Source organism: Xyrauchen texanus, chromosome 1, assembly GCF_025860055.1.
Source record: "Xyrauchen texanus isolate HMW12.3.18 chromosome 1, RBS_HiC_50CHRs, whole genome shotgun sequence".
Classification (NCBI taxonomy): domain Eukaryota; kingdom Metazoa; phylum Chordata; class Actinopteri; order Cypriniformes; family Catostomidae; genus Xyrauchen; species Xyrauchen texanus.
In genome coordinates, this window is record NC_068276.1 from 55639214 (window position 1) to 55665715 (window position 26502).

Consider the following 26502-nt stretch of genomic DNA (forward strand, 5'->3'; position numbering starts at 1 on the left):
CGAGTGGTTATTTCAGGCAAAGTTGCTCTTCTATCAGCTTGAATCAGTCAGTCCATTTTCCTCTGACCTCTAGCATCAACAAGGCATTTTCAGCCCACAGGACTGCCGCATACTGGATGTTTTTCCTTTTCACACCATTCTTTGTAAACCCTAGAAATGGTTGTGCGTGAAAATCCCAGTAACTGAGCAGATTGTGAAATACTCAGACCGGCCCGTCTGGCACCAACAGCCATGCCACGCTCAAAATTGCTTAAATCACCTTTCTTTCCCATTCTGACATTCAGTTTGGAGTTCAGGAGATTGTCTTGACCAGGACCACACCCCTAAATGCATTGAAGAAACTGCCATGTGATTGGTTGATTAGATAATTGCATTAATGAGAAATTGAACAGGTGTTCCTAATAATCCTTTAGGTGAGTGTATATATAAATATCTATATATATTTATTAAAAAAATAAAATAAAAAAATTACACTGAAGAAGTGACACCATTTGGGAAAAAACTTAAATAATGGAGTCCCATGCTAGAGGGTCAAGGTTATGAACAGTTTCCATTGATGAAATTAAGTCATATGGCTTTGGAACGAGTAATTGACAACAGAATTGTAATGTTTGGGTGAACTATCCCTTTAAAGAGCTTCAAAGTATAGTATTTGATCATCACATGTAATTCCTTCTACTGATGTTTTACAAGACACAACCCTGTCTTAAAGAAGTATGCATACTGATCAGAGCCCCTCCTCTAATTCCTCCTTTTTAAGGAAAAACTAACTTTATACAGAAAAAACATTTATAGGAATAATTCGAATTGAATAAAAAAAGACTTGACAATGTTTTTTACAGTAAGAGCAGTTAAATGGAAGCACAGAAAGGTACTTAAGGAGCCAATTTAGCAACATGGCCCTAACGTTTTCCATATACACTATATGGCCAAAAGTTTGTGGACACCATATGCACTTGATGAACAATTGATTTCAAAACCTTGGCATCAATTTCTCCCTTTGCTCTCTTTACAGCTTCCACTCTTTTGGGAAGGCTTTCCACTGTACTGTATGTAGTGGGGCAGTGGTGGCTCAGTGGTTGAGGCTCAGGGTTACTGAAGGTCGGGGGTTCAAGCCCCAGCACAACAAAGATGCCACTGTTGGGCCCTTGAGCAAGGCCCTTAACTCCAGGTTGCTCCAGGGGGATTGTCCCTGTAATAAGTGCACTGTAAGTCGCTTTTGTATAAAAGTGTCTGCCAAATGCATAAAATGTAAATGTAAATGTAGTAACATGGCTGCAGGGATTTCATTTTCAGGACATTTAGTTGCTGTCTAGTTCACCCCAAAAGGGGTCAGTGGGGTCTGAGCTTTGAGCAGGCCAGTCAATTACTTCCATGACAGAAACAGTAAACCATTTCTTCATGGACCTCACTTTGTTCACAGGGGCATTGTCATCCTGGAACAGAAAAGGGCTATCCCCCAAACAGTTGCCACACATTTGGAAGCACACCAAGCCCAATACATACATTAAGATTTTTCGTTACTGGATTTAATGGAGTAACCAAATTCGTTAAGTAGAAGGGGGTGTCCACATACTTTTGGCCATATAGTGTATTTGGAGGTTCCTCAAAGAGCCATTTTAAGAAAGCAACAGAACCACCCTAAAAGCTCTTCAGCAATTATGTTTAGCCTTTACTCAGGCTGTGGAGAAGAGAAGATAAAAGCAATGAAAGGAGGCGAGACGCAGGGGGCAGAAAAGGGTCAAGCAACATCTTTGGCAGCATATATGTTGTGTCAAGAATAGTTATAAATAGATTTCTTAGGCAATAAGAGGGCAGGTGCTGCTTAGAATGGCTCAACACAGGTGAACCCAAAAAACAGCCCTCTGACACTGAGGGAAAAGAACGGTTTTCATGTGGTTATGTTAAATATGGACATGAAAATGACAAGCAAAAAGAGGCCCCCTCAAAAAAATGAATCAAAATGGAACAGAGCAAAATAATATAAAACAAAATGAAACAAAACAAAAACAAAGACCCCTAATAGGTCAAATGAATACAAAAGGTCAAACAAATGTTTGATTCCTAAAAACGATTCTTCATTCAAGAATTTAGACACACAAACAAAATATTAATTAAACAGGAGGAGAAAACAGCCAGAAGACGTAAGGCCAGTTTGCAGTGAAACCTACAATCCCACAATGAAATTCATTTAAGCTGGAAAATACGTCACCTTCCTTCAGCTGCAGCCAGCATGTCCTGCCTCGTCAGAGGGATGCATTTGGCTGCAGTTAGGTACAGATGTCCAAAGGCAACAGACTTCTGGTTTACTGAAACTCACCTTAAACCTGGGCACTTTGATAAAGGGGCAGAGTAAAAGAAACTAAAGTGAATTGCATTATGAAAGTACAAATAGGAACTCAAAATAATGGTTCTGTGGAGTGTTTTGTGTGTGTGTGTGTGTGTGTGTGTGTGTGTGTGTGTGTGTGTGTGTGTGTGTGTGTGTGTGTGTGTGTGCGTGTATTTATCACTTTGTGGGGACCAAATGTCCACATAAGTACAGTAAAACCCGACATTTTTGACCCTGTGGGAACATTTTGTCGGTCCCCATGAGGAAAACAGTTTATAAATCATACTAAATGATGTTTTTTGAAAATGTAAAAATGCAGAAAGTTTTCTGTGAGGGTTAGGTTTAGGGGTAGGTTTAGGGTTAGGGGATAGAATATATAGTTTGTAAAGTATAAAAACCATTATGTCTATGGAAAGTCCCCATAAAACATGGAAACACAACATGTGTGTGTGTGTGTGTGTGTGTGTGGTTTCAGAGAAAGCATATTTTTACAGCCAATTCTACTTTATAAAAGGTAGTTTTGAGAAATTCTAAAAAAGTTTTTTGTATTTTTCCAATGGAATTATTTGGGCATTTTCAAAATAAAAAAAGATCAGTGAATACTTTCAACAAGAACCAACAAGTTTTTTTGCTTGTCTTGCCATTTTTGGTTTTAGCTGAACCAAGAAGTGGGACCCATTATGAAATGTTCCTTCATAAAAAAGCTGGAGAGCCAATGATAACTGATTTTTGTGTTGCTTTGTTTATCAATTTTTACTCCCATTACAAAAACAAGACTGATATTTAATAATTATTTGCAAAGTATATACATTAGTTTTATGTTCACTAGAATAACCCTCTCTAAGCTTCCCAACTGGAACAAAATAATATAAACTAGCTAGATATTGGAAAATGACTTTTATTTGTGTAACAACAAACCTAAAACATTAAATGCTTAATTAAGAAAGTATATTTCTCTTATAACAAGCTACAACAAGATATCTCTTATAACAAGATATAGATGAATATACTTTCTTAATATAATATTTCAGCACTGATTCAATGTTTAAAATTTTTCTCCTACGCTGGAAACAGGTGTCCTTGTATTGCTTCCCTTTTTTTCTTTTCTTATTCCTTTCTGAATATCTAAATATTTCTTACAGTTGATGCTTTTTAATGACAAAACACATGTAGATTTTCTTTCACTAGATTTGATCCCCAAAATTGGTCTTAGACCATAATAATATGATGCCACATAAACCTGGCTTTCCGAAGAGGTACTTTTTTGCCTAGCAATTTCACAAAATTAACTTTTCAAAGTGACCCAATACAAATGAAAAAAAAAAGTGCAGTTCTGGAAAGAGTTGAATATGCATGCTGATGCCCCTCATGAAAGAGCTATTTGGCCTTAGCTCCAGTCTTTATCAGCCTCAGACCCAAAATAGAAGAGACTTGACTTGAGAGAGAAATGATGGTCAATATATGAATGCTTACCTGCAGCAAGGGCTGTTGCCGGGGGAGATCCTGCCTCTCCACCACTGTTTTGACTCATAGCGGCTGCGTTCTGCACTCTAGTAGATGGCAGCTGCAGCTCTTTGGGGAGAAGATCATATACTGATTCTAGAGGGAATTAGAGGAGACAAATATTAATTAGAGCCTTTAATTAAACGTAATTTATACAAAGGAAGAAGCCAAACTTTTTTCTCCCGATCGAACTAAAGCACCCTAGGCCTGCGTTTACACTTTGTGTGGAGTTGTTTTAAAATGAGTTTGTTGAAGAAAAATAAAGAAGTAAAGAAAGTCATGTCCAAACTACATCCACTTTTAGATTTGCAATGCTCTTTGACTAGACGAAATTTGATTTTCCTAAATCAAGAATTTCAGGGATGTGCACGAATGGGAGAAATATCACCAAATGAACACCTTAGCAGAACAAAAACATCATCATATTTTTTAGGCAAACTAAAAGAAGCCTGTTTCACCCAGAGAGTAAACTAGCCTTTACTCGACTCACTGGGACACTTGATTCTGATTGAAAAATTGCAGCGTTGAATAGCTAAATATTTCTATTAGGGCTGTCAATCGATTAAAAATTGTAAGCAAATTAATTACATGAGTACCAAATTAATAGCAATTCATCTCATACCAATATTTACTGAGAAAGGTCCCCAGTAAATGTATTTAGAATAATTAAAATAATAATACATATAATATACAGGCCTCATAAATACTATAATTCAGATAATTCCAATACATTGCATTATATTGTGGCAACAGACAAGTAAAGCTTTTAGACAATACAAAAAGTTGCTTTACAAGTGAAAATATTATTTGTTTTATTTCCACACCATTGAACATAACCCTGATATTGGCCAACTTCCCTTTGCTCTATTTTTAATTGTTGGTGATTGTACTCATGCATCAGTCAGGTGCTTTTTGAGCATTTCATTTTGGTTGCATCGCATCTCACTAGTCATAAGTGCTGTGTTTTTAAGACGCTGTGCCAAGTTAAACGTAGTTTGAAACTTTTAAAAACATGTATCGAGATCTCTGCGTTCTGTTGTGCTCGGTCTAGCTGTCTTTGAGCACAAGGGTGTGTCATTTGTGGAAGGCTGAGCTGCCTGCTCATTGGTTTGACGAGGCTTGTTCTCTGTACAGCTGGAGCGCTGACTGCCCCCTACTGCATCAAGGTGGTACATCAAGCTTGAATTGCTCCAATGGTAGGAACATTTACGTCCAGGTCGGGGCATACATTTTTTTATGTGTTATTATTCATATAATTAATAACAGTACATTTACATTTATTCATTTGGCAGATGCTTTTATCCAAAGCGACTTACAAAAGAGGAAAACATAAGCGAATCATCTTAAGGAGACAGTGGTACGAAAAGTGCCATATTACAAAGTTTCACTATCATCAGAATAGTATTCAAAACAGATTAAAGTGCAAGAAGAATATTTTTTTAGTGACTGTTTGAGTGCTCATGGAAAATTAACACGTTAAATCGACAGCACTAATTTTTATATAACCACCACTAAATGGTATGTTTTAACATTGTCCATGGTAAGATTCAAATATGTACTACTTTCTAGTCTCATTTCACTCCGTAGTCTCTCTTCTCATTTCATTAATGCGAGTTGGAATAGCTAATTGGTGCTGGCTTATGACTCAAAATGGTTAGTTGACTGTATTACAAATGGTCTTGATAAATGTTAATATATATTGAGAGCATAAACCCATTGATAGATAGCTATAAGCTCAGGAGTCCCCATTTAAAGCACAACATCAATTGGAGGACCTCATGAGCTTATAGCTATCTATCAATGGGTTTATGTGATACCTTATTTTTCACCAATAGTGATAAATAAAGTCTACAAGCATTACACACTCAATCAAATTAAATGATCTGATCAAATGTTCTGATATGATACATCCAGATGCGTGGTGTTGTCAAGTGTACTTCTTGCATGTTAAACAGATGATTCAGGTGTCTGGATCACAGTAGTGGAGTGATGCTGTACAGTCCCGGCAGTGTGCCAGATCGTGGTGATCTGTTGCATCCTCCAATTCTACAACCTGTCTAACAGGTCGCCCCACCCTAAACAAATGCCATTGGCTGAACCAGAAAGTTTAAATGTCAGGCCGTGACAGTGACACGCTCTTTTTATATGAATGAAAAATGTTGTTCTCGCCAGAATTTGTATGTAGGCTCCGTTAGATTATAGAGAATGTTAGTATTATTAATCATACACACAATCTTGGCTAGTATTAACAGTGAATGTATCAGCCTTCCAGATTAGGTTTGGATTTGTGCGCGCACTTCACCGGTCGATTTTGCTTTAAAAATGTAATTAATTTATTAAAACACAATAAAAAAAATTATATATTACTCTCTACAACTTCTTCCACCGGCCTCTTTTGCAGTGAATTAAAAATCACTCTATGATATCAGGTGGAACAATATTAATACAAAATATAAAGTTTTGCTTCATAAACCACATCAAAAGTGATTGCCAGGGATATTAATTGATGTTTTTTTTTATTTTCAGAGTTTGCACATTAACTTTATTACCACCTGCTGGAGGAATCTCCAAACCTCAAATGCAGGAACTGAGTTTAGACTTTGCGCTGAAAACAGACAAGAATCTTAAACGTCTTTAGCGCAATAACCTATTTCTCAGGAAATTAGCAAACTGCCATTAGCGCCACTTCATTAACATACAGTACAATACACCCACAGTTTGCACGCATACACCCACAGATATCAAAAACTAGGGTTGGGCGATGTCCCCTAAATTGGCAGTTGACGATGTTGACAGTAAAACATCGCGATGGACGATGATATCGTCGGTGGGGTGGGGCGGGGTTATATAATTTCATATAATTTTCAAAAATTATATGACAAATTATAATTTCGTTATTTTACTAACCCAACTAATGACTGGTCGGCGCTTTATCAGTAGGTTGCACGACACGTGAAGCATTTTTTTTTTAGCTTTCACTTAAGAGTTGTGCACTTTTTATTTTAATATATCTCTTTACATAAATACTATTTTCCACTTAAAAACTATAATTTCGTTATTTTACTATCCCAACTGACTTATCCGCGCTTTCCAATAGGTTGCACGTAAGGGGGAAAAATATTTCTTCCACTTAAGAAGAGTTGTGCACTTTTAAGCACTTTTTATTTTAATATATCTCTTTACATAGATATTTTGTTTTCTACTGAAAAACTATAATTTCGTTATTTTACTAGCCCAACTAATTAGTAGCCTACTCATCCGGGCTTTTTAATATATTGCGCCTAAGACAAAAAAGTCGTCTATGGGCAGCCTTCTTGAGAAGAGAGCAGCCACAGCCACGCTCACTGATGAGCAAAAGGTCGAGGCAGAAATGACCATGTACCTGCAGGAAATGGCCATTGATGTTAATTACGCTGCTAATTATAAGTGAAATGTTAATGCCGAGTTTCGGTCTGAGTGTTGTTCCCGTTTTCTTGTTTTATTTGTTGTTCTTCTATGTTTTAATAAATGTGTGTTATTCATATTCACCTTGTTTCTTTCATTTGATTTGACATTATGGATTTATGGCCAAGGAAATTTTTCTTTAAAAGTATTAACCAGACAAAAGTTATTTGACGTTCGCTGGTCTGGGTTTATCTTAAACTGCCGCTTCAGTGTATACAAGAGCTATGTGACAATGAGCAAGATTTTCTGAGACACTACAACTACTAATAATTAATTAATAAAGGCTATTTTCTTGAAATAAAATATTTTAATCTAAATGTACAGTGTAAGACATGTAAAAAAAAGACGAAGCTAACAATCAATATTTGTGCAGCCTGCCTGACACGGTATTTTCACAGACTAACACGTCACGTCTCTGGCAGATACTACAGTATTTAAAATAGCATATATGCATTAGTTATATTCTCAATTTAATTTATAGAGCAATCCCTGCAAAGTTTTTAGGTTAACTATAGAAGAGACTAGGATTAGTGAGTCACACTAGCAAGACTCGCAAAAGGGGGCGTGGCATCACGATGGTGGCTCTACATCGTGATGTTGGTCAGCCATCACGATGGACGATGATATCGTCCATCGGCACAACCCTATCACAAACGATCCCACCCATGCCCACTTGATTTTTGCACTGACACAAAAATTGTGCTTAGAATTAGCGCTCACAAAAATTATAATATGTTCCACACATTGTTGCGCTGCACCTAGCGCGGTCAAGAAAATAGAGCCAAGAGTGTTTATACTTTTCTTGCAAGTCATTCTACGAATTGCATACTTATAATTATCTCTGCACATTGCTATCCACAATATTTTCAGCAAGTCCACAGTATATCGCAATGTGGGCAGAATTTCGGTTGCGTTGGCACAGCTTGGTTGCATATCATGCGGTTAGATTCTTGGTTTTTATATGTTGTAAGATGTCTTAAAAATGTCCCGGACAATGTGTGCAGATTATGGTTATCCTAATAATCAATAGAAACTAAAACAGCAATGCTATTATCAGAAACCACTCACAAAGCACTCCTGTCAAAGATGCTGCTTCTTCCATCGGCTGCCTACAGAAGGATTGACTGAGGAACATCTGTTTGAAAAAGCTTGGAATACTTTGTGTGTGCTCTTTTCACTTCATTGGCAAGAAGTCAACAGCGGGGAATACTTATATTATCCACCGTTACGGTCTGGCTACGATAGACGTCCAGAAACAGAGCGTAATGAATTACATATTAATGATAGCATTGTTTTGCTAACAGGTGTGTGTACATGTGCTAGAAATGTTGAGAGTTTGTTCATTTCTATTTAGCATATTTCTTTGTGAATGCTTCATATTTTGAAATGGCATTCTTACTATAATATATTAATTATATAGAGTATAAAAAGGAACAGTGTTTACCTGAACTGTGATTAGTGATGATATGCTCAACTGTTTTCATGCTGTGATGCTAAATCACCATAATTATTAGATAAGACATGTACAGTAGTGTATCACGATTATCACGTTTGAAATGAACTGTATTCTGATTTTTCCTGCCTGTAATTCACTTTATTTTGTGTGTCTTTGCAGAATGTGCTTGTGTTCCCTTAAAGGGAAAGGTGATTTGGAAAACAGTGTGGACATTAATTCAGTATCAGTTAAATGTATTTGCACAGCTAGTGCTTTTAATAATACATACTGTTTTATGGTTGTATAAAACATACTGTTTTAATGTTTATAATGTATGTCTAAATAAACGTGTTTATTTGTGTTGCATGTAGTTCTTTCAGTACGGTACAGTTTATTGTGTGGCTACTAATACATCGTTATTTCCTACACAAGAATAATAAATTCAATCTATCAACAGGATCAGTTGTTCAGTCAACACTAAAACATTTCATGTTGGTTACAGAAATTAGATATGGATATTATGTATGTGTAACGTAATTTAGATGGAAAGGAGGAGGCGAGAACCGGCTTGACAATGTAAATAATATTGCAATGATAACAAAAGACAAACACACACATGAGGGACATGTCCGTTAACGATCTCTCTCTCCCGCACTATCCTCCGCAGTCGGCCTTTATCCCTCTCAGAGGCTTAATTAGCCTGATAAGGGACCGGGCGTGTAGAATCACGACACGGCCCCGCCCTCCGCCCTGCCACAGTATGCAAACTATCAATTATAAAGCTAGATTGAGCTTACTACACATTCATCTCCATGACAGCATGACAGTCTCATCGCCTGAGTCCTGTAATACACGAGCATCCTGCTGTCTGGACCTCCCCTGTATCTGCAGTAGTACATAATCTCAGAACAACGTACTCATCAGGTTCTGGCTAGACTCAATATATGCTTTAAAATAAACATCATTATCTACAGTTCTCAAAACATGCCCAACTTGCACAGCGCTAATAGGCTACAAAGCTTTTCAGGCTAGTCTGCTCAGATTCTTCCAACGATGGAAAAAGACTCAACAAAATAACTGAAATGCTTCTATTTGCAAAATCTAGCCATCATCCTAAAACCCATAATCATTAACAGACAGGTGGGGAAGAACAATATCGCCTCGCTGTAATTTTGTGAACAGATGTTCTCAAGTTTCTGTCATTAATGCTGTTGTTTACACTTAACCGGAAGTTCTGCCCACATTGCCCGCAAAGCATTATGGGACTCAGGAATATTGTGGATAGGATAAAAACCTATTTTAATATAAAAAATACATGTTCACTACTATCTGAGTACACCCTTTCCATCTACATGGTCAATATAATACCTGATGCTTAGAGGATTTAAAGTAGGCAAATCCTCCAGACATAACAGAGTAGACAAACTTAAGTGCTTCTCACTATGGAAAGCCATTGCTCTAAAAGCACTGGTATGTTGCTTGGAGGCCTCTTAAATTCTGAGAATTAACCCACCTCGACATGGCCTGGAATAGATGCAAACAAGGGGGCAGGTAAAGGCAAATTCCTGTGTATGGTTTACAGAGGCATGATGGGACCAATAGAGAGAGACTCAATTCATAACTCAAACAAGTCAATGACAGTGGATTTTGAAGGTCTTGAAACAAAGTCTGTTATATGCAGACTGCGTAATCTGCTTATACAGAGCGGCAGAATTGCAACTCTGTACATATCATAAATAGGTCATTCCTACAATTCGGTGACATTCCGGCTTTGAAACAGTTGAAAAATAAAACATAATTTTATAAGTATCTTTATGTTTCATCATTACAGGGACATGTTAAAGACTGTATTTGTCATACTGGTCAACCTAAATTACTAAAAAAACGAAGTTAAATGGGCAGCATCAGGGTGGACAATAACAGGATGGACATTCAGTGGATGAATTAGGTACTACATGGTCTGTGATTTATATCTAGTAAAGATATTTGTAGTAGAATATTTTTTGTTTTTATTTATGTTAACATAAATACTGTATATTAAATGTTTTAAATTATATTAATTTCCCATTTTTCTTCCCATAACAGGGTGAACATGTTATGCTTGACCACATATGACTAACACCACAAAATAAAGGAAAGCATAAATAAAACAAACTTCAAATAACTGCAGAATGGCTGATGTCCACCTGTGTGTGATATCATTTAATAACATATATCTTCAATGAAAGGTCACAGGGGGGACAATAAGTAAATTGGCACACAAAAAACCTCCACTATCAGTGTTAAAATGACACATTTACCACAAATGAATAGTGAGAGAATGTATTACTAAACTCTTAATTGTATGGGGAAAAATAGAAATCCAATGATTTAGTACTTATTTTTGTCCAAGATGTTTGACGTGCAGTTTTGGGGACATGAGATGACACTAGAATGCAATAGAAAAGGATTTCAATAATTTAATATAGCTGCAAGCAGCGATGACGGGCCCAAGCACCCATGGTTCATTTCCACCTGGTGACTTTCGGAAAAAAATGCAAGGTGGGCACATGCATTTTTTTATTTGACATTATTCTAAACAATTTTGAAGCAATTTGGGAAAATATAAGAGGATTATTTTAAAGTCTGTTGTAAAAGACACACTTCCTGCTGCCAGGTGGTGATGCTATGACAGTGACCCAAAATAGTCACATCCACGTGATAAGCCCCCAAGTCTAAACATACTTCTCAATTTTGTTCTAAATCACACATTGCACAAAGAAGATATGAGACACCTCATGTTTCCCATTTTTCACCATTAATTAAATGCCTCGTCATGGCAACACCGTTCGATATATCAAAAATCTGTTCACATTTTAGTATCTTCAATGTCTTGGCATAATATTGTCTAAATGTGGTAAAAGTCTCATGAATCCACTAGGAGTACTTAAAAGTTTAGAGACTGCAATATTCAAAATATCCAAAATGGCCGACTTCCTGTTGGGCGGAACTGTAGGTGAAAATGGGGGTGCTACAGAGGCCGTCTTACATGGCCATTTTAAAGGGGGCACTACAGAGCCCCCCCTACACACCCATGCATTAACTTTTGCCCAGCCCTAATGGCCAACGACTCTGATGTGTGCCTCAAAAACAAAAAAATATAGGAAGAAAGGAATAATAACAATTAATGCATTGCCATAGCAACAGTATTTAAGATGTCAAATATTCCTTTACAATTTTACATCAGCAGTGTCTTGACATTATTATTTTTTCTTCTCTCCCTTTTCTCCCCAATATGGAATGCCTAATTCCCAACGCGCTCTAAGTCCTCGTGGTGACATAGTAACTTGCATCAATACGGGTGGCAGAGGAAGAATCTCAGTTGCCTCCACGTCTGAGACGTCAATCTGTGCATCTTTTCACGTGGCTTGTTGAGTGCGTTACCGCGGAGACATAGTGCATATGGAGGCTTCATGCTATTCTCTACGGCATCCACGCACAACTCAACCCTTGTTCATGCTTTTCGCACAACGAGAGCGAACCACATTATAGCGATCACAAGGAGGTTACCCCATGTGACTATACCCTCCCTAGCAACCAGGACAATTTGGTTGCTTAGGAGACCTGGCTGGAGTCACTCAGCACGCCCTGGATTCGAACTTGCAACTCCAGGGGTGGTAGTCAGCATCTTTACTTGCTAAGCTACCTAGGCCCCCACCTTGTCATTATTCTAAGAATTTTGAAGCAATTCATGTAAACACAAGAGGGCTATTTCAATGTCTGTTAAAAGTGCCATTTTTCCTGCTGCCAGTTGGTGGTACTATGAGAAGTTAGAAATGTACCATCTACAATGTCTTGACATGATGTTGCACAAATTTGGTGCCAGTCACATGAAAACCCTAGGAGAAATATTTCGAAGTTCAGAGCCTGCGATTTTCAGAAAATCCAAAATGACTGACTTCCTGTTTATTCTTTTTAACAAGCCTATCATAATTGTAATCAGGTGAAATTAAACAATAAAAAACAACACACACTTGTACTGGGGACTTGATGTCACAGAATTGTAGGAATGATCATGCACGAGACGCTGCTTTACATTGGAAAAACAGCACGGACGGACATGTTTAGTGTGAAGCTGTCCATGTTAAAACAGCCGATATCTCACACAACTCACGCGAAAGCTGTATGTGTTTCAGGTCCATTTCTCTTGATTCATGAAATATTCTCAACAGTTTGAGTGTGTGATGCTAAAATACGGGACAAACGGCATCGCGTATGAATTTCATACAGACCACAATTTTTTCCTTTAATTACAGGACGACTCCTTATTTTATGGGACGTTTGCCATATTTTGTCAATTAATTTGACCTGATGCTACTGATTTAGAGTGAGGGTGACTCTTTCTCTCTCCACTCACTACCATTAATTCCCTCAGTCGATGACGGCGGTGACAGGGGCTGTCAGGTGTTAATGCACCAATTACAACAAAGAATCACCAGATTCATAAAACAGCATACAATACAGCTAAAGGGAAACTAACACAACAGTAAACTATGGACTTCTGAAGCAGCAAATCAAGTGGATATACCGAGGGTAATGCAAATATTGATCCTTAGGAGTCGTTATACACAAACAGCCCTGGGGGAAAAAAAAAGCATAAGGCATATACGTGCATATGGCCTGACTACACCACTGGTTTGAACCTTAGACAAAAAACCTTCTCGAGACCCCTGCATTTGGAGTTGTGCTACATCAAGCGGTGTATGAATGCACTAAAGAACGCATCTTGTGCTTTCTGCTTTCATTGAGTGTGGTTTGTTGTCTGTACAGTTGCGTGTTGCATGTACAGCTGGAGTTGCGCTTACTACCCCCTGGTGAATGAGATTTGTTAAACATCTCAACATGGCCAAATATTAGCCGATTAATCTGTACCTCTTTATTAGTGAGTTTTTGCTAGAAAAAGTTCTGCCAAAGCATGTTGCATAACATATGACAACATGAAAAATTGATATAGGAAGGGCAGGTGACCCCCCAAAAAACACACACACAATTCACTTCTGAAGCCTCTCAGCTCTAATGCTTACTCTTACTTGAATATCAAGTTCTAATATCAAATCACTTCAAAAGGTTTAACCATGTGTGACAAGGTTCTCACACACACCCACACGCTTGCACATATACACAGCTCTCTCCTCCGATGGTCTTCGCTCTCACTGCAAACACAAAACATCTGTTAGAGGTGATTTCCCACAGGTGCCAACCCTTACCACACTCACTCTCTTGGACTCGCTCTCCACAGACATCGCTCGGCCATGCCTCCATCACCACACCGTGCTTTTCTATTATAGAAAACACTGCATTTTAAAAGACAGAATAGCACTCAAAGCAATTTCCCTGTGTAACCGTTTCCCGTTTGCGTCTTCTTAGGCTGGTCTGCACATGCAGGAACATGTGCAGTGTGCACAGGGCCCTTCCAGTAAACAGATTGTAAACCACACAGACAGAATATATGCAGTGTGCACTAAGACTGTGGCTGCAGAATCAGTACCTGGACTGTTTCTAAGTGTTTCCACTCATTTTCAAGAGACAAAATTTAAATATTGCTGCATAGTTTCTTCCCACACAAACAGGACACAGTTCCGCTATTCATTTTCCAAAAATTGGGAAAAGAAAAAACAAAGAGAAATATCATTAACTTGGTAAACATTGTGATTTAATTGCTTCTACATAACAGTTTCTCACTTTTAAGCTCTTTTCTTGTGTACAGTAGAGCTGATCTCAGGTCAAAACTTGCACAGTATACTTCACCTAAAAATGAACATTTTGTCATCACTTACAAAAGCCTCCCAATATTACAAGCCTGTGTTTTTTTCCCTCCCTGGAACACAGAAGGAGGATTTTAGCAGAATATCCAAGCTGCTCTTTTCATTGCAACAAAAGTGGTTGGGGCATTTAAAGGGATAGTTCACCCAAAAATTAAAATGATCTCATCATTTATTCACCCTCATGCCATCCCAGTTGTGCATGACTTTCTTTCTTCTGCTGAACACAAACAAAAGACATTTTGATGAATCTCTTAGTTCTGTAGGACCTCACAATACAAGTGAATGGGTACCAAAATTGTAAAGCTCCAAAAGCACATAAAGGCAGCATAAAAGTAATCCATATGACTCCAGTGGTGTCAAATGGTGTCCATGTCTTCTAAAGCGATATGATAAGTGTGGCTGAGAAACAGTCCTTTTTCAAATAAGTCCTTTTTAACTATCAATCTCCACTTTCACACACACACTTTCACTTCTTTTGTTTTTGTCGATTTGCATTCTTCGTGCATATCACCATATACTGGGCTGGGAGGAGAATTCATTATTAGAGCTTGAAATATTTGGTACCCATTCACTTGCTTTGTGAGGACCTACAGAGCTGAAATATTCTTGTGTTCAGAAGAAGGAAGAAAGTCATACACATCTGGGATGGCATGAGGGTGAGTAAATTATGAGAGAATTTTAATTTTTGGGTGAAATACCCCTTTAAATGTCAAGCCCCATAAAGAACAAAAAAACACCATAAAAGTAGTTCATATGACTTGTGCGCTACATTGCAAATCGTCTGAAGCCACAATAGCTTTGTGTGAGGAACAGACGGAAATTTTTGTCATATTCACTAAAAAGCAGTAAGTATAGTGAATAATCACGTCCCAGTTCTCTAGTAAATGGTATAAAAGCTAAATATAACTTGGACAGGGTGAAAAAAGCATGAACAAAAGTACTAATATTATTAATAAAAAAGTAGAGAAAATGTACATAAGGCACGATTTTGACCTATTGACTAACTATGTTTTAAATGTATTAATGTTTAAAGGTTGTGTGTAATTTACTGATGCAAAAATACTTTCTCCTTCCCTAACTATAGGCACTATAGTTAAGCCAGTTAGGTTCATTCCCCCCAAATGTGTAAACACTGTTTCAGTGGTGTTTGTTTCAGCACCCCAACCAGGGCTGAACTAGTAAACTGGCATACCGGGCATTTTCCCGGTGGGCCAATGTACTTTGGGGGTGATCAGGGGCCAACGGTGGAACCGAGCGGGCCGCGATATGCAGAAAAGGACAGCGAAAACAAAACTAAACAACTTTTGGATACAAAAATGTAAATCCATGGCCGATTTCTCTCTCCAGTCCAGCCCTGACCCCAACTAGCCTAATATATCAGCATTGACTCAACCAATAGCTCGAAACTGGTGCGGGACTATCTCTTTGGCTGACCAATGGGTGATGTTGAGAGTGCTTGGTGAAACCTTTTCGAAAACGTCATTATTTTTGCAATTCCATTTGGGAACACTAGTGGCCCAAAAATGACACAAGTCAACATTAAGGCTCCACACATTTTAAGACAAGCTCACTCTAGACGAGAAAGTTTAAGGAAGGAAAGGAAAAAAATTACAATTATTATTTAATTACATATATTTACACACACTTCATAATCATATTTAATCAAACTACACAATCATGACTCATTGATATTACAGTTTCATTTTTTGTTAATGCATGATTTTCTGTAAAGTTGCTTTGAAATGATGTGTGCTGTGAAAGGTGCTATACAAACAAAAATGACTTGACTTGAAAAAAACCACCATGTAAACACTTTCATTCACTACAGCAGATTCTTGGTGCTTGTTCTGATTAACCCAGGCAACATGGAAGGGGCAATGTTTGGGCATTAACCAAACAAAAAAACCCTCCACCTGCTCCCCAGATCCCATCACATTTTTCTTCTGCTTAGCTATTTTGGTTTGAACCTCTTTCTTTATTTAACCCGCAAAACTGATTCTTTGAATTAGCTGGGAAAGCATGACAAGCATTGTATACAGTATATAAACTGTGAAATATATGTTTTTCATATATTTATTAAAAAAAAAAACACTAATGCAGACAGTGTCTTTGAGGATTTACAGGGTAAACGTTCAGCATACAGAGCTCCATTCAAAGGTCAAAAGAGATTTAAGCAAGGAATCGTTTATAACACTCTACAGATGTTTACAACTTATTCCACCAAGCTGCCGATGGCACCATAGCAATCAGGAGGAGCAGCCTACATCTCCAAGTGTCCTTAACATCAAGTAGGTGGTAAATATCAATTTTAATGGGTGCTGTATATTTAAAAAGAAAACAGGGCAATTGTTGCTAAAGAAAGTTTAAAGGTGCAATATTTAACATTTGTTAAAAAAAAATTTGCCTATGTGTGAACGGCTTGTAATGCAACTTAAAAAATGAGCCCTTCCCGGACTTCCTAGGTAGCCTATTAAAGCCTGTAGACTGAATTTCATGTGAAGGGTCACTTTTGCCGGGAAAATCCAAAGGATGAGACGTTTATGTGCCCTCCCGAGGGCCTTGGCTCAGACAGTAGCTTCTCTTCCGCTATTCAACAGCATCAACAGACTGCAACACTAGGTAACGTTATCTTAGCGATGTCCGGCTCCCAGCATAACAACGACTCCTACACAAACTCAGAGTCAGCCAAAAATAAAAAATTAAAATCTGGATCCCATCTGGCTAAGCGGGAACGTGATCGTGGTTGAGCGAAAACTAGAGTGAACATCGGCAGGGCATTTGGTTCCTGGAGGGACCTTAGTTTGGTTTTGGGGATCAAACCCGACCCTGAATTGGCGTTCTTCTTATTGGATAGGATACATAACTGCAAAGCATGTGAAATATAGTGCCATAAGGATTGATCTGTAAAATTTTAGCTAACTTGATCTTGCCTGCTTACGCTAATGAATCACAAGTTACCTTGCTTCATAACTTTCAAATAATTTCAACAATCTTTACTTTATACTCAAAGTCATTAATGTCAATGTTAATATGTAATTATTCAGCACGGTAAACTACAATAACACATTAAATGAATGCTAGACAATGTTCAAGATAATGCAAAAAGCTCCATTCACTTGGTTATACAGAAAATATATACAAACTATTATTATAAAACTAAAGTGCATCGATATATCAAAATGACAGTTGTGATGGACTGAAGACTGAATTGAGTCAACATATGTATAATGTTCAGTCTATTTTATAAACAGCTACTGTCATCATCCACCAAATTTAGCATATTGCATTTACATACTGCACCTTTAACTAAACCAGACAGATAAAGGCAGATATAATCTAGCTAACTTGCTAACTGTATATTGTTAACAGTAACTTTTTGATTGCAATATAATAGTACAGATAAAATAAAAACAATATTTTTTATATATAGAGTGAGCATTGATGGAGCATGGTGAATTTTTGAATGGCAAATTATTGAAGGGTTTATTTCAAATTATTGAGGTGAAATTATCGAAGAAATATTCATTCAGCTAAGAAGAATGCAACTTGACAATAGTTTTTTAATATAATTGCCAATGATTTCTTAAAGGGAAAGTTTCATCATTTGCCCACCCTCATGCCATTCCAGATGTTTGACTTACTTTCTTCTGCTGAAAACAAAGATTTTTTTAGAAGAATATTTCCGCTCTGAAAGTCCATTCAATGCAAGTGAATGGTGACCAGAACTCTGAGGCTCCAAAAAGCACATAAAAGTATAAAAGTAATCTATAAGACTCCAGTGGTTTAATCCCTGTCTTCTGAAGCATTATGATTGGTGTGGGTGAGAAACAAATCAATATTTGAATCCATTTTTGAATGCTGCCATGTTTGCTCATGGGCACTTAGTTCAGGATACAGGTGTTTTTGAGCCAATTACCTGATCCATAAATCCCATTATGTGACTAATTATATTTGTAATGCAGTAAAATGTCACCCTGACATGCTGGCAATGCTGATTAGGGGTGGGTAAAACTATAGATTTGCTATCTTCATTTGAACTCGAAATTGATTCTTAAATCTCAAGATCAATTTTTTTTACGATTTTTACAACGATGGGAGTAAATCACTCACATTTATGAACAAAATTCACACTATGCGACTAAAAATATCTTTGCCACTGGTCGATAAATTTTCAGATTTCGTTTACCTGAGATTGAGTAGTATATTGGCGAAGAAGTTCAGCACTGAGATCCTTTGAATGTGTGTTGAGAGTAAAAGTTTGGTTTGACTTGATCCATGTTGAGCGTGTCCATAAACAAGATGGCTGATAGGATGAATTTAAAATTATTATTTTAAATATATTTTATGTCATTTTTTTAAGCAGTTTTTTCCAGTTTTCGAAATTGTTTCGGTCAGTTGCTTGGGGCCTCAGAAATCGTAAACATGCCCCTTATTGAACAATCAGTTAGCGCATTCCTCCCCCCGTCATCTGAACATTTTGGAGCGCATTTAGCTTGCTCCAAAAGCAGAATGAAACAACGCTACACAAACAATTATCAACACGGATCAATCATGGATCAAGCAGCACAAACGCAGATCAGGTGCGGTAATTTGCAGAATGGTCTCAACCACACAGACTATTTTAAATGCGCTGGTGAAACAGTGAGATGTGCGGCGGGGATTGCGAAACCGGTGATGAAACTAGTTTAAAACTAATAGCCCCCACATTCTAAATGGCACTGACAATTAAAACAGGAGAAAACATCAATTAGAAGTCTTTTAAATTCTCAGATCACAAGGCTTACAAACGTTTACTGTGGATTTACTGTAGTAACACTAACTGTTCTGTATTACCTCTGGTAGTTGTGGTAGTCTGTTTTTTTTTTTCCATTACAAAAATGTCATTGTTCTTTATATAGAAACCATAGTAACTAAATATGTTAGTGAGGAGCCATGCATGGTTTTACCTATGGTTACCATGAACTATTACAAATATCATAGTTAAAACTATGGATACTAAGGAAGAACTATGGTGCAGGCTATCAGTTTTCCATCTGTGTAAAATCTGTACTCTTGTAATGCTCTCTGACTATGACAATTGTTTTGTTTGCCTTCAGAAATTCCAAGACATTGTAATTTAATCAGTAGGAGCTCGATGAAAGGAATCAGTAAAGAAGACCCAAAACTGATGTTACTGTTGTTAATATCATAATTTTCATCTGCATCCCAACCTCAAAACAAAAGCTGTAATATCAAATGTGTATTTCAGGCTGAAATTGAGTTTGACACCTGTGTTTTAGTTAATAAATGTCCAGCGTTTCAGGCTTGTGGACGTGTGCATAACAGCACCGCTGGGTATTTATATATATATATAAATAGCAGCGGAGCTGTTATGCACACGTCCACAAGTGTATATATATGTATACATACACACTCACACATACACACACAGATCAGCCACAACATTAAAACCACCTGCTAATATTGTGTAGGTCCCCCTCATGCCGCCAAAACATCGCCAATCCACATCTCTGAATAGCAGTCTGATATGATATTCTTCTCACCACAATAGTACAGAGAGGTTATCTGAGTTACCGTAGACTTTGTCGGTTCAAACCAGTCTGGCCATTCTCTGTTGACCTCTGCAGAACTGCCACTCACTGGATGTTTTTTGTTTTTGGCACCATTCTGAGTAAATTCTAGAGACTGTTGTGCATAAAATCAAGCAGATACATGTCAGGAGCTTTAGTTAACATTCACATCAACCATCAGAATGGGGAAAAAATTTGACCGTGACATGATTGTTGGTAACTGCTGATCTCCTGGGATTTTCACGCACAACAGTCTCTAGAATTTACTCCAAATGGTGCCAAATACAAAAAACATCCATTGTTGATGAGAGAGGTCAACAGAGAATGGCCAGATTGGATCGAACTGACAAAGTCTACGGTAACTCAGATAACCGCTCTGTACAATTGCGGTGAGAAGAATATCATCTCAGAATATAGTTCTGAGATGTGGGTTGGCACTGTTTTGGTGGCACGAGGGGGACCTACACAATATTAGGCAGGTGGTTTTAATTCTGTGGCTGATCGGTGTACATATGCATGATAATATGTGAAATATCAAAACATTTTTATAGATGGAATACATGGATTTGTACATTTTTTAAAAGCTAAAATGTGACCAAAATTATGAAAAACTAATAATTAAATCACATTTGTAAAATTTATATTTTTTTGTTATATTCCAATTTAGAAGGACCCTCGTATAATTAACAGGATTAGCTTAGAGTTCATTTCTTGATATGTAAGCAAAATGGACACTCTAACTGAAATGTAGCCAAACTAATCTGAATTGAAAGCTTGTGAATCAGAATCAAATTGGGAAGACTTTACCAATAACCAGCCCTAATGCTAATTGGCTGATGGCCCCACAAGAACATGCACCGTTTCAAGCACTTCACTAGCAACTACATTGAGCTTTAATGGAAGAAACAAGCACATTTCACCCCTTTTAAGAGCCTTCCAAAAATGATCTGTCACTGGTAAAACATCTACTATAATATAATTAAATATCTTTGTCAGAATGCTAAATAGCTACTTTTAATTTTGGCACCATAATGTTGTAGTTACGGCATCTACCAGCAGGGGATAAATTAAACTTGACTATCATAAAAGCAAGTGCTATAGCAAGACAGTCTCAAAAATGGAGGGTGCTATAAAGAGGATGTTTAATTTATATTGTGTGCCACCATGTGCTTCCTATTACATTTAAGTTAATCTATTCCATACTTTCCTCGTTTCCATACGTTGTTTTTTATCCAAGGGATGTTGCCATAGAAGTTAAATGAATGAGGGAATGAAGATTGTTCTCAATGGCTAGAACCTCTATCCTATTTTTATAGTGTTGTGCACAAACATTTGGGGGGGAAGCGGTGTAGCCTACAGGTTAAAGCTCACAACCAGTCAGAAATCGTAAGGTTGCTGGTTTGATTCCTGTAAGCCCAGTTGCTTTAAGGGTTTGCCTGTTTTGGATAAAAGCAACTGTAAAATGATTGCTATCTGACTTGCACCCGGAATATTTTCCAAAGACCCAGAGATCACAGAAAATGTAAAGAATATAAAGTTGAATATTAACCACAATATTTATTTCAGGACCTAAGAGGATAGGTATTTTGGTGTACAAAACTTACTGCATGAAATAAAGGTTTACTGCCAGATTGCAGCATGAAGTGTCAGCTCTCAGCTGGGTCTCACAAGTGTGTTGTTATTAGAATCATGTCTGTGTCTGCCTTGTTTACCAGCGGCTTCACAGTGCAGAGGAGTAGGGGGCAAAACAGACATTGGGCTCAGATGAAGCAGGTCCTCAGAGCAGTGAGGAATTCACACTGTTTACACAAGCATGGCCACAGCATTGAGTCACACACATGCATACAAAGACCCTCATAGACACAAATAACAAAGTTATCCAACACTCACAGAAAAGGTGACACAGAAGAAGCATTTGCAAAGCAATACTGAAAATCATAGACATGAAGTAGCCCCTCAGGTAAATTATATCAACTTCACAGAATGGTTGTCAACTCTACACAAGGTTGGATCAGCCTGGTGAAAGTCACTAATGACATTTTACAAAACAAATGAAAGATCTGACTTTAAAATAAGAGAAATCAGCAACAAGTCATTTGTCTGTCTACATTGTCCGTGTAACTGCAGCTCGATATGCACAATCACAATTTGTTTTTTCATATTTAGTTATGTGTAATGTGATTTTTGGACCAATTAGACTACACTTTGGGCAGGGCTACCTAGGGTGCCACAGAAATACAGTAGATACCAAGCAATCGACAAAGTGTCCAGTCGATCATAGCAACTAGTTAGGGCAGTTTATGCCTGGTTAGGACTGATCTGTGAAATCGGAAAGAGTTGGATGACTTTCTTCAGCTAAATTTGGTCTGTGCTTACCAAAAGTAGAAACACAGCCCCCAGTGGACAAAGCGATAAATATTTTTGGGCGTGTGGGCATGTACAAGCTCCAGGAAATTGTCCACGGAGGGGCACCAAAAGCAAGTAGCCCCAACACAATCACCAAACCACCATCAGTGGTGTAAAAATGTAATGTTTGTGGTGAAAATGCAACCTCCGAATCGTACACGTCACTGATTATGCGAATGCGATTACTTCCTAGTTTCAATGTGGAATGCGAGGCTGAAGCTGTGTGCCAACTCAAAGTGTGTTTGCAGAGATGAACCATCAGAACGAAGGCCATTTAATCATCAGCCCATGAAATCCACAATCAAACATCACCTTTAGGCCACATAGGGACAATATAAAGGATGGCTATCCATCTATAAGTTCATCAGCTTCTTCAATAGCTTTTGGAAAATATTGGCTAAACTCTAAAATAGTTTGTGGACACACTGCTAGAAACAGACTGATAACATATTTGATAAAAAAAAATAGGATAGCTCTATTCAAATAAATCAGTATTGCTAGCATATTATTCAGGCCAAACTTCTTCCCTTTCCAAACTATATCTAAACTTGTGCAAAAACAATAAATGAAAACTTTAACTTAGTAAATATTGAGACATAATTTGTGTAATCTTGTGGGACATACAGTACATCATTGTCTCAGTGTGTTCATCCTTTAGACTCCCTTCATTCAGTCTAAATCTACACCTTGAGAACGTAAATAACAAAAGAGGATTCGGCTAGCAAACTAATTAAGGCTGTATAGTGTCTGTAGATATACTAGACATGGGCCATGGCCAAGGAGAACACACCTAATATAGCAGCAGAGCAGCTGGATGAGAGTTAAAAGTTACACACTGAAGTTTAATATTAAAAGATACGGTATACATAGTTTTTCTGTGTAACATTCTGTCTCGTGCACTAATATCGTGTAAGCCAATATGGACATTTTTGATTCATGCACACTGTGACAACTTTGTTATGCTCTTTTGCACAGTCAATGGCAGGCACATGCACCAACGATGCGGACTATCCTAGTGTCTAGAAAATCTAGGCTGCAAGCGGACAGGACAGTTCACATTTTAAAGTCATAAATGTTGTTAAATATGCAGGAAGTTAATAAAAGCTGCAAGGAGTAGGTTTTCCGTTGGCTGATGAGAAACTCTCAGGTTACAGGATCAACTTTCTGATTAAAACCAGAACTTTATCAGATAGCATGCTTGACTTGCACTGTCTCTGACTGAGCACGACTTTTCATCTTTCATTTCATCCCCCTCTTGGCTGAGTTTCACATTAGACAGTTCGGTTTGAGAGCAGTCTGTGGCTGTACTTAAACCTGATCCAGATTTGTGAGAGCGGCAGAGCTTTAAAAGGTTTTTCATCCAAGCCGCACATTATGCATCACTCCGTCACTTACAACCCATGTTCAAAGTTCAAAAGCTTTCTCCAGCACGTAATTCAGTGCATATTCAACAATAGTTTTACTGTACTTTTGTGGTGATGTCTGAGGGGTCCGTGGGTGGGGGTGTTGGCCAAGCAGTTGAGCAATTTCAATTTCCTGCATTTTCATTCCTTTTTTATGTGTCACCAGTGTCTTCAACGAGGGGGAGGATGGCACACCATGAATCGGATGAGAAGAGTTCATTGAATCTCCATTTGCACATTTCTAATACTAGACAAACTTGACACTTGTATTGTTGTTGCTGATTCACTGAATCACCACATAAAAATGGCTTTTCAGTTAATTAGTGGTGCTTGTTAAGACAAGCATCATTGTTATTATTTCACTTGAACCCCAAGTATTTGCCTAAACTTCAGCTAAGCCATCGTGTCATTTCTGTGCTATGAGCATGAATGAATTTCCTGTTACTTTTCTAAAACGTATTATATTTCGTCTGGTGAAGATAAAAGAGGCAATTTTTTTTTTCCATAACCAGCTATGAAACTCTAATGACACCCCTAGAAAAACACTGGTAACCACCCTAACACCATGGGGCGGGTTAACCACCAGAATATCTATCTATCCATCATCCATCCATCTATCTATATTCATCCTACTATCAATCCATCATCCATCCATCCATCTGACCTATCCATCCATCCGTCCGTCCATCTGTCCATTCATCTGACCTATCAATCCATCTGTCTACCTATCTTTCCATCCATTCATCCATCCAACCATCCATCCACCCGTCCGTCCATCTGTCCATTCATCTAACCTATCAATCCATCTCTCTACCTATCTTTCCATCCATTCATCCATCCAACCATCCATCCATCCATCCATCCATTCATCTGACCTATCAATCCATCTGTCTACCTATCTTTCCATCCATTCATACATCCATCCAACCAACCATCCATCCATCCATCTCCCAAACTGGTCAGTCATCAGAGAGGGCATGTACATGAATAATCTATCCGTCCAGGCACCTGAATACTCTCCATTTTTAAAATAAATAAATAAATGTAAACTTCAGGAGCTGAATACCTGTGGAATCTCCTTTAAAGTGAAGACAATAATAAATGCAGCATTTACAATTCACTTAAGTAGTTGCCAGGGGCTGCTGGTACAGTTGAACCATTCATGCAGTGTTGGTTCTAAAACAACACTGTGAATGTGCACAGTAAATAGTGGGGGAGGTAATATTTTGATCCTGAGTCAGCAACTCTTCTATTTTTTCTTTGTCTTGTTAAATTACAGTTTGGTTAGTGTTAACCATTAACTAACAAAGCATTTTCAGGCAGAAGTCACTGTGGCCTGGCAGCAGCACATTTCAGACCTATCTGACCTTGGTCTAGTAGAGGAAGAAGAATAAAAGAGAGGGTTTGGTTATGAGGATCAGATTTCATAACTTAAAACAAGTCTGCATACAATTCTCAGTTTAGACAATAAACAATCAACCTTAACAGTAGTAGGTATTGTTTTTCGAGCTCTTGTGTTAGCAAAATGAATCATAAGGACCTTACATCACAGAAGAGAGAAGCCACGGGTTAGAGTGAATTTACCATGGTCTTAACCCTTAACCTTGGTACAATCATGGTAATTCATGACTTCAAGTGGGTTATTGCTTTTATAAACCAGTGACACATCAATATGTTATAAATTACTAATATTCAATCAATACATTTATAAAGTAATACAACATTTGTTCATTAGCAGTTCATTAACCTGCAGCTGATATTGTAGACATATTGACATAATGTGACTTGGCACATTACAATTTAATTAAATGGTAAGGTCCTTAGGATTAATTTTGCTAACACAAGAGCTTGAAAAACAACACCTATGTTACTGTTAAACTTGATTGTTTATTGTCTAAACTGAGAATTGTATGCAGATTTGTTTTAAGTATATGTGATTGCAGGTGTGTTGTGTATATTGGCTATTTTAAAGCAACTTTAAAAATTGTTTTATAACCTGAGCATTTTTACATCACTTAAAGAACTAGCATGAAGAAAGTCAATTTCTCAACCTAACATGTAAGCTTGGTTTAGCGCACGCATTTGTTGATTGCTTGCAGTTGTGATGTTGGCACAAAGTTGACTGGTAGGTATTTCAGAAGACTGTGAAATGCAAGTCAGCCATTCACAAAGTATTGCCAGAGGCCAAACCGCTCTAGCCTAATTTTGATCTTCATTTTGTTTATACAAAAAACATGGACTGGATCTGGAGAAAGGTGTTAGTGAAAAATAAATAACCAACAAGTGCAAACATAGGAAGAAAACGGAAGCTTTGTTCCAAAACCTAGCAAGCTAGGTTTGGATCCAAGCTGTATACTCCCTACATAAACAGCAGCCTTCGAAGACCACGTCCATATTAATCTGTTCTCATTTGAAAACTCTGTTTTCCGTTTCCTAACGTCAACGTTTTACAAAGTATGTGGTGCTAGAGAGCGTTTTTAAAAGACTCTGTTTTGGTGGAGGAAAAAGCCATTCAAGTATAGATGAAAGGCATAGCTGCATTAGCATGTTGCTAAGCTAAATATGTGATATTATTATAAGCATATAAATACACAGCAAACACAAATAT

The 26502-nt window shown here is 37.6% G+C and overlaps 1 protein-coding gene across 4 annotated transcripts in view; it reads right to left on the reverse strand.

Annotated features, from left to right (window-relative positions):
- nfat5b (nuclear factor of activated T cells 5b) overlaps nt 1-26502 on the reverse strand; it is a 59862-nt gene that overhangs the window by 23819 nt on the left and 9541 nt on the right. For all 4 annotated transcript variants that reach the window (XM_052131118.1, XM_052131101.1, XM_052131110.1 and 1 more), the window contains exon 2: nt 3803-3928. In XM_052131118.1, coding sequence (XP_051987078.1) covers nt 3803-3928 — 126 coding nt within the window. The remainder of the gene's footprint in view (nt 1-3802; nt 3929-26502) is intronic.